At 49.7% G+C, this 12,088-nt stretch overlaps 5 protein-coding genes across 5 annotated transcripts; 3 read left to right on the top strand and 2 right to left on the bottom strand.

Moving 5' to 3' along the window:
• Positions 1 to 63: 63 nt before the first annotated feature.
• On the top strand, positions 64 to 732 carry PENARI_c001G05241 (uncharacterized protein; the record flags this gene model as incomplete). Its single annotated transcript, XM_022626540.1, has 1 exon — positions 64 to 732. One exon carries the CDS (start codon positions 64 to 66, stop codon positions 730 to 732), a length of 669 nt encoding a protein of 222 aa, XP_022493355.1.
• Positions 733 to 1,396: 664 nt separating this feature from the next.
• Positions 1,397 to 1,860, bottom strand: PENARI_c001G11863 (uncharacterized protein; the record flags this gene model as incomplete). The annotated part of the gene is made up of 2 exons (XM_022627063.1): positions 1,397 to 1,499; positions 1,574 to 1,860. 2 exons carry the CDS (start codon positions 1,858 to 1,860, stop codon positions 1,397 to 1,399), a joined length of 390 nt encoding a protein of 129 aa, XP_022493582.1.
• A 974-nt stretch (positions 1,861 to 2,834) lies between these two features.
• PENARI_c001G07566 (uncharacterized protein) lies at positions 2,835 to 5,153 on the bottom strand (the record flags this gene model as incomplete). The annotated part of the gene is made up of 1 exon (XM_022626727.1): positions 2,835 to 5,153. One exon carries the CDS (start codon positions 5,151 to 5,153, stop codon positions 2,835 to 2,837), a length of 2,319 nt encoding a protein of 772 aa, XP_022493734.1.
• Positions 5,154 to 5,868: 715 nt separating this feature from the next.
• On the top strand, positions 5,869 to 7,360 carry PENARI_c001G11922 (uncharacterized protein; the record flags this gene model as incomplete). Its single annotated transcript, XM_022627068.1, has 3 exons — positions 5,869 to 5,895; positions 5,967 to 7,185; positions 7,239 to 7,360. The coding sequence occupies 3 exons, from the start codon at positions 5,869 to 5,871 to the stop codon at positions 7,358 to 7,360; spliced, it is 1,368 nt and encodes a 455-aa protein (XP_022493918.1).
• Positions 7,361 to 9,422: 2,062 nt separating this feature from the next.
• On the top strand, positions 9,423 to 11,419 carry PENARI_c001G09846 (pyruvate kinase CDC19; the record flags this gene model as incomplete). Its single annotated transcript, XM_022626903.1, has 7 exons — positions 9,423 to 9,546; positions 9,639 to 9,683; positions 9,748 to 9,794; positions 9,847 to 10,049; positions 10,153 to 10,986; positions 11,037 to 11,118; positions 11,171 to 11,419. The coding sequence occupies 7 exons, from the start codon at positions 9,423 to 9,425 to the stop codon at positions 11,417 to 11,419; spliced, it is 1,584 nt and encodes a 527-aa protein (XP_022493823.1).
• Positions 11,420 to 12,088: the final 669 nt, after the last annotated feature.

The raw sequence follows: 12,088 nt of genomic DNA, 5'->3' as shown, positions 1-12,088 counted from the left end.
TTCAATCCCTCAGTCTTCAATCTTCGATTCCAAAAAATCCAATCCTCACCCAACCCTCATACAATGTCTTCCAATATACCTCAACAAACTACTTCCAACCCTGCCTTCACAGTCGACATGACATGGAAGAAATGGAAAGCCATAATCACAGACTTCAACGATTCAGAAGGAGGCCCCAAATACATCATCAGCTTTCCGTGGAGCATGCTCCCAAAATCAGAAAGCATGATCGTGACAAGAACCGCCGACGAAGAAGTCGTTGGAACCGGCAAGCTTCAAATGGTCTCAATCAACGCCTATTACCAACTCCACGGCCAAAAGGGCTCTCTTCTAGCACAGAAGCGCTGGCAAACCGTCTACACCCACCGCTCTCTCAACTTCTCCGATACCGATACTCCAGTCACCATGACCTGGACTAGCAACTATGGATTCAAAACATGGGATTTCATTTGTGTTGATGATCAGCAGATGCCTGTTGCTAGGTTTTCGGCTAATTCTTGGGCTGTTAGTAAGATTGGTAAGATTGAGTTCGATGGCCCCAAGGCGCATAGCCAGGCTGCTCAAGAGGAGATTTTTGTGATTGGGCTCACGCTGTTTTACACGATGATGCTTCGCACCACCAATATTTTCAATTTCTTTGGAGCTATTTTTTCTCGGCCTGGGCATAAGGAGCATGTTGAGCCTCAGCCTCTACCGCAGAAGGTGGCTAGCGAGGAAGCCGGCCATTCTTGATTTGGCTTGGGCTTTTGTCTTCTGGATACCTTTGTTACAGTGATACCATTTTATTTTATTTTATAGAAAGCGTGACAGGATATCTTAATGTGTGACTATTTGATCTTAGTGGATATTGAACCCCGATCTTCAAAACACCATATTTTCAATTGCATGCGTTGTATACTTTCTACTAGTAAAATCTTCGTCAGGCTGGCCATATCGTATTGTGTCAATTTGTGTTGGGATCCACTCGGACGGAGAGAGTAATGTGCCATTGGAGTCTGCGTATAGACTTGCGTTTCCGAAGGGGAAAGCGCTCACGATTGTGGATTTGTGGCATACTATTACTGTGCCTCTTGGTTGGATTGGATCAATTTCGTTATAGCTGTGAGCTCCGTGTATTGGCTTAAGTTCAATTGCATTTCTTAGAGGGGATGAGGTAGGAGGCCAGATGATTCGGGGGTGCCATGTTTGAGGATGCGGTCTGAAGCAACACAGGCTCAGGAGGCCAGTATTTCTCCGTGCACCATGTTACACAGTGGAATTTCGTATAAAAAAGAATCCTTGTATTATCTACGAAGCTATATTGACAGTCGCGGAAGGGAGGAGATGACAGGGCAAGATCTCACACCTATTCAGCTTCAAACCCAAGATCAAGGATCACAGTCGTAGCTACGGTCATCTAGCAGTCAAATTCAACAGTGCAAGAGTGGTAGTTCTGGCCGTGCTTGTCGCCCAGCGTGCCCTTGAGACCTTTCTGGTTTTGGTAATCAGCAGAGCATGAGCTATACATGATAGATAATTAGCTTCCGTTTAGACGCAAGTTGATCAAGCGAGGGAGAAGAATCGATCGACCTACGTGATAGCACCAAGGTTGCAACTGGCATCCCATGCGATCGGGGAAGCCAAAGTGGCATCGCCCTTCAGATCTCCATCATCGCCAGTCCAGAATGTAGCGGGGCCGCAGATGCCATCTGACTTGTCGAAGATGAGCTCTGAACCATCACCGGTAGTGACCGTGACATCCTGGATTGCTCCACGTTGACTCTCGTTGACATCGGCTTTGACTTTACAAGAGCCTGCCAGAGCAGATGGCAGACTAGCCATAGTAGCGAGGAGGACGGGGACGAGCTTCTGAATGAACATTGCGATCGGTTGGTAGTTGGATCGTTGTGTTGGAATGGAAGTGATTGTTGATGTTGATGCTTAAAGAACACCGGGTCTTGAGATCCTTTTTATACATTTGTGAAGGGCTACGACAAGTTCATTAACGCAATTGTCCTCAATACGTAAGTATACTTCACTATGAGAGATATCTTGTTGGGGGCTATGAAGTAATTCAATCCTTCTCGAAATGGTTGTGGAGTATGAGTAGCTCGAGATGGGTTACTTATTGGGTAGTACCCCGGAATGTTCGGCAAAGCTGCCTGTATCTGTAATCATTTTCGGCAAATTTCGTGGGGGCTATTGTCTTAAGGATCTTGATCTTGGCAGTGTAGCTTAGTTTCCCTTGGTGAAAACCTGATATAGAATCTTGGCGTCTCTACCATCTGCTATTACCCCTGCGGCCCCCGGTGACGATCCCATGCAGGCACCAGCTCACAATACACAAATGATCTTCCATCTTGTACCTTAACTCAGCTAAGCTGCCCATGATTTCCCCGGGTTCCAGCTGGACCTATCAAACAGTGATCTATTTGCCCAACATCATCGGTGAAATCTGATTGTTGTTCCGAGTAGCTGGTCGGTCTGTACGGATCATCCTTGGGGCTGTACAGGATCCTTCTGGTTGATCTTAGCCTTTTACTAACAAATATGGAGTGCATACGACGAACCGAGGATGGACAGCGGGACCCAATGGGCCTCTGCAGCATACTTGACCACTGCAAAATGAGCGAAAAGGAGCGAAAATTGCGCGTAATGCCAGAAAAAGAAGAAAGAAAGAAGGAAAGGTAGGGGTCATGCCAAAGCTTAATAAATATCATATGAAAGCCAAGATTCGCCAGGGAATATCCGGTAAGTTACATATGAAATAAAACATAAAGCTGGTGGCTCAAAGGATGCCACACCATAACAAATGAAAGTATAGTGAAAGTGAAGGTAAGAGTATATTATACAAATTAAACCAAATCAGATGTGGGTAGATCAATGTCAGAATCGAGACCGTGCTGTAGGGCTGATACATCATCATCCTTCATGAGTTCCTCCTCAGTAAGGATCCCAATGCCGCTATCCATACGCCGGCGGTCCTTGCCCCGACCAAATTCGACATCCACAAATCGTGTCGTGCTGATAGGAGTGATGGGCTCACTTCCAGAGCCCATGGTTGTGGCATCTGACATGAGATCGTCAGATTTCAACTCCCAGTTTGCCGTGCGGACCTTAGCTCTCCGGCGCTCTGCATTGATAGTCTCTTTCATGTGGGCGAATGAACGTGCTTGGTCTGCCGCCCATTTATCAAGGATCTCATTGCGAGCCTCGACTTCTTGTTGAAGTTGCTCTTCGAGACCTGTGTTGACTAGGCGGAGACGCTGTACCTCGGATTTGGCGCTATCCAATGACGTGGAGAGGTCCGAGATGCGAACATTGAGAGTGCCGGTTTCCGATTCATGATTTTGAAGCTCGCTATTACTTTGCTCCAGAGCCTCCACGGCTCGTTGGTGCTCCTTTTCGAGTATTTCCACCTGAGCCATCAAGTCACAGGTCCGAATCCGATTGTGCTCAACGGTTTTCTCCAACTCGCCGATGCGGGCGTCATTCTCGCAAGAAGAAGCTTCGGCAGTGAAACGCTTTGAACGCTCGTGGGCAACTTGCTTCTTGAGCTTGGAAATTTGCCGAGCGTAGTCCTCCTTCGCGGCCATGTTCTCCATTTCAAGATTGTCGATAAGGTCTTCAAGACCCTTCACTTCGTCGTGATACTTGTCGAGGGCAGTGCTTAATCTGTCAATCCCAACGGCCTGTTCTTGGCCTTCGCGCTCGAGATCTTGCATTCGCATTCGTGTGTGGAGCATATCCCCCGCAGAAGATGCGATAAAGTCCTCGAGACTGTTAATTTTGTTTGCAGCTGCTTCGTATCGGTGTAGTAAAGCGTCAAATTGACCTCGGAGGGCCTTTTCGCGGCCAAGGGAGCCCTGGTGGTACCTACGCTCTGTTCCCAGGTCTTTTGCCAGGGACTCAACGCGCCTCACTAAGGCACCCAACGTTCCCTTGGCATCATCAAGACTGACGTTGGCGGTTTCGCCGGGTATGGCACGCTCTAGTTCAAGGCGTGCTGAGCGGAAATGAGATCGCATATCGGCGATAACAGCATCCACTCCCTCTCCGGAGAATCCAAGACCGGAGCATTCTTGGCTGACTCTTTGTAGAGCCTCGGCGGCGTCAGACGCACGACACAGGGCGCTTTCCAGAATCTCCAAAATGTTGTCGAAGAAGTCCGAAGGTGGGGATGACTGGCGCAGCAAGGTATTCATTGCGGGCTCGTTGAGCCCAGAGAAGCGCGATCGGCAGGAGTCAAAGAGGTTCCTCTTTTCTTTCCTAGCAGTCTCCAAATCAACAGCAAGCAAATGGGCCTCGGATGCTTCTTCAGATAAATGTATTGTTGATGCCTCCTCGAGCATCAATGTATCCGTGACCGGTGGGTTGCAGACCTGAATACCACGGAAATCCGGGGAGCTGGACACAATGATGGCAGTATCATTCAACATGAAGGTATCATCATCACCATTACCCTGAGTGGTCTGATTCGGGCTATGATTGAAAGCCACGGATGCATCATCACAAAGCCTAGGTGTCTCCGGCGTCATCCAAAAGGCCTCTGCCGCCGAGGATTGGTCTTCAAAGCCCATTCCACTTTGCTTCATAGATCTCAGCTCATCCTTCAGTGCATCTCGCTCCTGAATCAGATTGCGCATGGTCTTCTCATAGTTGCTCGTTTCACGCTTCTCGCGCTGAATATGATTTATTTCGTCGCTCAACCCAATCCGACAAATTCGTCTTTGTGTGCGTGTATCCAGAATTTGTCGCAGTGGAGTGAATTGAATCCTCCGCTCTTTGCATTCATCGTCAAACGGCTCGACAGGGTCGTAAGACCGCCGAAATCGAGGTGTGGGGGTGGACCTGCGTCGTGCTGTGCGGCTAGGTGTACGATCTCCTGATCCCGATGATGCACCCCGCCCTTGAAAAGATGTACGTCGCATTGCTGGTGTCAAGCCGGTGGATCCGATGTCTGCATCCTGCAGCAACCGAGGACCGGGGTCGGAAAACCGAACCCTTTTTCTTGCCTTCTTTGGTGTAACAGCAACTGGCTTTCGTTGAATACTGCCGGCATCCGCGGATACCGCCGTGAGGCTTTGCCTTGTTCGGTGTGAGACTGGAGAATGGCTCCTCGAGTTGGAGACAGAGCTATTCCTCCGTTTTCTTGCTGATCGAGTGATGTTCATATTTGAAATGTGGGGTAATTTGCAATGATAGGGAAATTTATCACAAAAGGAAAGGTTTCACAAAGACGAGAGGATACAACTCCAGGGCCCCTTTATACAGGACAATTATATAGATCACAAATGTTGTAAACAAACAAAGTGTGGGGCAAGGCAGGCAGCAGGCGCGTGCCTGGATTGGTCTTTCCTAATCCGGCGTAAACATTCTGCTTCTTTGGGCGATCATGTGATTTACAGCCTCAGGCTAAACATCTTTTGTTGGACGTGTGACATGTATGGCTTGTTTGCTTGTTTGTGACTGTTGGGATCCAAGGCCATTAGTAGCTACATGTCTTCTCTAAACCCGTCTTATGTTGTAGCTAAAGTACAGATGATGTTAGAATGACATGCTTAAGTATAGCGATCTTTGAATGAATGTAATGATGTCATCTACACGTGACTATAAGGTGAGCCTTTTGAAGCACCTGTAATATATCTGAGAACAGACCCTGCGGTTATCAGAATGTTCAGTCTACTCCGAACAGCACTTGTATAAGTGAGTTACCCCACAGATATGACAAAGTGGGCCTATTTTCTCTTATCTTCTATCGCCAAGCTCTACTGTGGCACATAAACTTGGATACATCTCCTCTCTGCCATGCCTCCCCATCTGGCCGGTTAAGTGATGCTCTGACACTCGAGCTCTAACATTCTACTGAGTTCTTGAAACTGCTCCAAGATGGAGGATGACACGTCTTCCGGCACGGTATGCTTGATATATCTATCCATCATCACTGTGGCCAGGAAGCTCAGCTAACCCCACCTGTGTGTTTGCAGTACCAAAGTGACCTCGTCTCCGATCAATCCTCACTTTATGTACTGGCCGATGAACAGCTATCACGGTCATCATGCTGGTTTCTCAAGTTGCCCCCTGAAATCATCCACTCGATCCTCTCTTATCTCTCAGCACCAGATCTGGCCCGTGCCTCAGCCACTTGCCGGGCTCTCGTCGATCATGGATCCAGCGACCTGCTGTGGGCTGGCCTCGTCAACGCAAGACTTCCCTCACCCATTGAGGATCCAGGCGTTTTCCAATCCTTCCGTCGTCTATATCTTGCGTACCATCCCTGCTGGTTTATACCGCAGCACAAGATCTGGTTTGCGGACAGTGAGAATACTGGATCCGTAATCCTGGCTCGCTATGATAACCGCAGGGGCGTGATTGAAGCATACCGGATCGTTGCTGAGCGTGGCACTCCCTCATTTGATGTTTGGAGGTCAAATCCAGATGTCATCATTCAATCTTTCGACCCAAACGTCCGTTTGTGGCTGGATGATCCTGTTCTGTTCCTCAAAGACCCTGAACCATTCTCCTCGACGGCGCAGATCCAAGCCTTAAGTTCTTTGCCCAAGGAACGTCGGATGCCCATGGCTTTGGAGGCTCAACATGTCTACAGTGCAATCTCATTCTGCTCCGCTACGAAACCACAGTCCGATGACTTCTGGCCACCCTCAATCATTCCCAGCAACTCACGAGTAAGTCGTGACCTCAGAGACCACCCTGGGGAACCTGGTCGTCCACAAGTCCCAAACTATCTCTCGGAGCTATCAGAGCATGCTTTCCGCCTGAGGAAATGGGCGAACTACCTGCACGTGTTCTCGTCCGACCCAAGAGAGGCCACTGTCACATATTCAAATCTTGACCCGAGCCTTTACACCCCCACCAAGGCGAAGCCCTACCAGGGAATATGGGTCGGAGACTACTCAGCTCACGGGTGCGAGTTCCTTCTGTTTCGTCAAATAGACCCAAGCAACGAAAGCGAGGGTCCAGATGAAGTCATGGACATGGACCTCCCAAACGCGGATATTGTGCAGCAAGGTCGCTTGGAAGCCATCAAGCTCACAGGTGATCCCAATGTTCCCCGAGGCCAGTACTCATTTATCGCCGAAGATATTGGCCCCAATGGCCTAATTCGGGTTGCAACAGACGAGCCTTTTGTAGGCTCCCGCATTGTTCATTGCGGGGGGCATGTAGCGGGACTAGGGTTCCGTGATGGTAAGTGATATTTCTTGCCATAAGGACCACGTCTTCTAATTTAACACCAACAGATTGCTACATCAAGTCACAACTAATTCTCATTTCTCCCGACTTCGTAGCTCACTATTGGGAGGAAATGGGCCACATCTCCTACTTCCGACGTGTGGATATTGACTATCTACTGAAGACTTGAGCGGCCTTCTTAAGGATTTTTGTCGTGCTTTGGACCTTCTTGTGTTTTCTACATACCCCTGACCGATTGCATTGCGTTTGCCTTACCGAATCACGCCCGACCTGCTCCATTGATTATGACGATCATCTTTGAACGAAGAGTGTGACATGGATCTTGTATCATATCTTCCTAGGAAAAGAGGTCAGGAACCACCAAGACCATCATCACCCTCGAACACGCTGTATTTCTACTGTCGTATTGGCAGAACTTACCCTTCTAGCTCCAGCCCTGTACCCATCCGTCTGGATACATAAGCCCATCGCAAATGCCCACAGCCCGAAGCATCAAGACCTGAAACAGCCAGCATCTAACCCACCCCGAAAAAATACTAATTAGACCAGGGATGAATCGTCTGCTAACCTCATGGATTTGTATGATAAAGAATAGGAACAGGACAAAAGGTATCGAAAAACAAGCTGTTCAATGCCAGGACGCCATGACCTCAAAACATCGGTCGAAAGTGGAGCGTAGATAATAATTGGTCGTCACTCGTCAATCCAGCCTTTGGGCGTGTACAAGCCCCAAGTCAAGAATAGACACCGTCCGCAATATTTACAAACTGATATCGTCACATCCCATAGGGTCAAGCAGGAGCAGCAAGTACAAGATTCTGCCATACTAGCTCAGCACCAACCCTACCACACACCATCCTCAGTTTCCATGCGAAAAGTATCGGTTGCTTCGGGGGGTTGAGTATGTATCGTGCCAATCACCGGCGGCGCTCGAACCAGGCAGAGGAACCCATGACGGCAACGGACTGGTCCATCACCCACTCGCCGACGCCGAGGTAGTTATCGATCCATCGCTTGACTTCCTTGTTTTCTGAGATTTTGTCTGAGTTAACGCTGGGGCTGTGAAGTTCCCACGCGCACACTACCCAAGGATGGGGTGCGCGGGGTGACAGAGTTAGTCCACGGTCCTTGGTATATATTCCATATTCCCCAGTGCAATGGAGGGAAAACATCGGGCTCAGAGGAGGGAGATCATGAGGGGGAGGGTGTATTTACGTGAGGCCTGTGGATCGCTTGACACCTGCCAGGAAGGCGGAGACTGGAGTTTGGGATTAGTTTGGACTCTGGGTATGCAGTATGTAGACACCACTTACAGAGGACCGCATCGAATGCGTAGTGGGTGAGACGGCCGAACTAGGTAGCAATAAAGAGTCGGAGTCAGTCATGCTTCATGCTTCATGCTTCATGCTTCATGCCCAAGTGGATCGGGAACCTCGGCTGCCTGAGATAGACCAGCAGGGATTTCTCACCATGTTCAAAGAGTAATAAAGATCAATTCTGTGGAAGTGGAGCAATTTGACCGTCACCCAGAGCCTGGAAATACACGGGAAGAAGTGATCCAAGCTGTCATGGGGATGGGCATAATCCAATACGGTCACGTGAAGATTCACATGACGTCTATCAAGTGCGGCTGGAGTGAGGCTGGTGCTTGTGCTGACATAATAATCAACGGTGGCGGGGTGATTGCTACCCCCCCAGGACGCTAATCCGATTTCGGTCGATAAGCTCTCCCACCGAGAACCGTTTTGGCTCGATCAATTAAGTGCCTGTATTTGTCACGTTTATTCGATAGAGGTCTGGAGGGGACTCCAATGTACTGCGCGAAAGACAGCACGGGGCACTCCGTCCTCCGCTTTTTTGCGGTCTGAAGTGTCCAAGTATAATTTTTTTTTCTGCCTAAACGGGCATTCCGCCCGCTGCCGACCTCCACACGTCTTTCGGTGTAGAGCTATAGATAATTGGGAAGAGGAAAAAGTACAGAATAGACCAAGAAAACGTGTGAATTGATAGGGTAGATTACGGTCCAAGACCACTAGTAGAGACAAAAGCAGAATTGGGATGCGGCCGGAGATGTTCACACCGGCGGCCAACATTTTCCCTCCCGCCCCTCACCCAACTTCCGTTTTCTCTTCCCCTCTCATCCTTTTCTCTCCATCCTTTCTGATCCTCAATTTGATCAGCTCTCACCTTTCCCCTTTCTCCTAAAAGAACTTCTTGTTCATCACATCAAAATGGCGGCCACCAGCTCCCTCGACCACCTGAGCAACCGCATGAAGCTGGAGTGGCACTCCAAGCTTAACACCGAGATGGTGCCTGCGAAGAACTTCCGCCGTACCTCCATCATCGGTACCATTGGTATGTCATTCTGTCAACCCACTTTACAATTCCAGCCTGTGGAAGAAAATATCCTGGACAAGAATACCCCGCTGACAGACAATCGATAACAGGTCCCAAGACAAATTCGGCCGAGAAGATCAATGCTCTCCGCACAGGTACGGCAACACTTTTTCTGATGGGGTAAAGTTGTTTAGAAGGGGTAAACTGACTCGGTCACAGTTGGTCTCAACGTCGTTCGCATGAACTTCTCCCACGGTTCATACGAGGTCAGTATCTGCAATTCAATGTGCTTATCGGAATTTGCTGACATGTCCGCAGTACCACCAATCTGTCATTGACAACTCCCGTGAGGCCGCCCGTCTCCAGACTGGCCGTCCTCTCGCCATTGCCCTCGACACTAAGGGCCCCGAGATCCGTACCGGTAACACCGTCGGTGACCAGGATTTCCCCATCAAGGAAGGCACCATCCTCAACATCACCACCGATGAGGCATACGCCACCGCCAGTGACGATAAGAACATGTAAGATTCCCTCCTTTGATGACAGATTGGTTTCGACTTTTGGCATAGCTGGACTCGATATTCTTTGCTTCGGTGTGTGGCGTGGACTGACAAGAGACGATAGGTACCTTGACTACAAGAACATCACCAAGGTGATCTCTGTTGGCAAGCTCATCTATGTCGACGACGGTATCCTGTCCTTCGAGGTGATCGAGATTGTTGATGAGCAGACCCTGAAGGTCAAGTGTCTGAACAACGGCAACATCTCCTCCCGCAAGGGTGTCAACCTCCCCGGCACTGACGTAGACCTCCCCGCTCTGTCGGAGAAGGACATTGCCGATCTCCGGTTCGGTGTTAAGAACAATGTTGACATGGTCTTTGCCTCATTTATCCGTCGCGGCAGCGACATCAAGCACATCCGCGAGATCCTCGGCGAGGAGGGCAAGGAGATCCAGATCATTGCCAAGATTGAGAACCAACAGGGTGTCAACAACTTCGATGAGATTCTTGAGGAGACCGACGGTGTCATGGTCGCCCGTGGTGACCTTGGTATCGAGATCCCCGCCCCCAAGGTGTTCATCGCGCAGAAGATGATGATCGCCAAGTGCAACATCAAGGGCAAGCCCGTCATCTGTGCCACCCAGATGCTTGAGTCCATGACATACAACCCCCGCCCCACTCGTGCTGAGGTTTCCGATGTTGCCAACGCCGTTCTCGACGGTGCTGACTGTGTCATGCTGTCTGGTGAGACCGCCAAGGGTAACTACCCTTGCGAGGCCGTCAAGATGATGTCCGAGACTTGTCTGTTGGCCGAGGTCGCCATCCCTCACTTCAACGTGTTCGATGAGCTCCGCAACCTCGCTCCCCGCCCCACTGACACCTCCGAGTCCATTGCCATGGCTGCCGTCAGTGCCAGTCTGGAGTTGAACGCTGGTGCCATTGTTGTCCTGACCACCAGGTAAGTCCCGCAATCAAATCATCCATGAAATGATACTGACAAGATCACAGCGGCAAAACTGCCCGCCTTCTGTCCAAGTACCGCCCCGTCTGCCCCATTCTGATGGTCACCCGTAACGCCACCGCTTCCCGCGTAAGTTGGAATCGAATAGTCGAGTGTCGTTCTCTGCTGACAAGTCTTCCAGTACTCCCACCTGTACCGCGGTGTCTGGCCCTTCTACTTCCCCGAGACCAAGCCCGACTTCAACGTCAAGATCTGGCAGGAGGATGTCGACCGCCGTCTCAAGTGGGCCATCAACCACGGTCTCAAGCTCGGCATCGTGAACAAGGGCGACCCCATCGTCTGTGTCCAGGGATGGCGCGGCGGTATGGGCCACACCAACACCGTTCGTGTTGTGCCCGCCGAGGAGAACCTTGGCCTGTCCATGGAGTAAAGAGTAAAATCATCTATTTGATGGTAAGCTTTATGATCCGTTCTTTGTTTACCGCCGGTGTGCGGATGGGATACATACCTCTTTTCTTGTTTCGAAGCCAAGTTTCTTCTTCGCTGTGGTCTGGACCATGGCTCGTCCTTTGGAAGGTTAATGCATTGCTCATGTAAATGAAACGAATTTCAATGTTCTCAAGTTTTCAATGTTCTCCGATTAGTAGATTTGTTAGTAGTGTCCTGGTTAGTGAAGTCTGACGGTTTGAATAGACCTTTATCTGATCTGATCTGTCCGAGTATCCGTAGAGTCCTCGCGCAATCTGTCGCAATCTGTCGCGTGCCGAAAGTCTGCAGCGCAGAGATACTGTATCCAGCACAGGATCTCACACCAATCTCACCGAAGCGCATCTGCACTCAAACCCAAGAATTAAACAAAGAAAAGGAAAAGAACAGAAGCGAAAACTCGACGAAAACCAAAATGCGGGGACCCGAAAGTGGCATGCTGTTCTGACCGAGGCCCATTAACCCGAGGATGTGACGATCTCACCCGACACCCTGCAGCGCACATTCGGATCCCCCCTGGTGAACGTGTGTGTATATGCGCTTGTTGCGAATTCAAGAGTTGAGAGTTGAGAAAAAGATAAAAAAGGAAATTACCAGCAGAAGAGCTCTTTTC

Source organism: Penicillium arizonense (assembly GCF_001773325.1).
Source record: "Penicillium arizonense strain CBS 141311 chromosome Unknown PENARI_contig001, whole genome shotgun sequence".
NCBI lineage: Eukaryota > Fungi > Ascomycota > Eurotiomycetes > Eurotiales > Aspergillaceae > Penicillium > Penicillium arizonense.
This window is presented reverse-complemented; position numbering and strand designations above follow the sequence as displayed.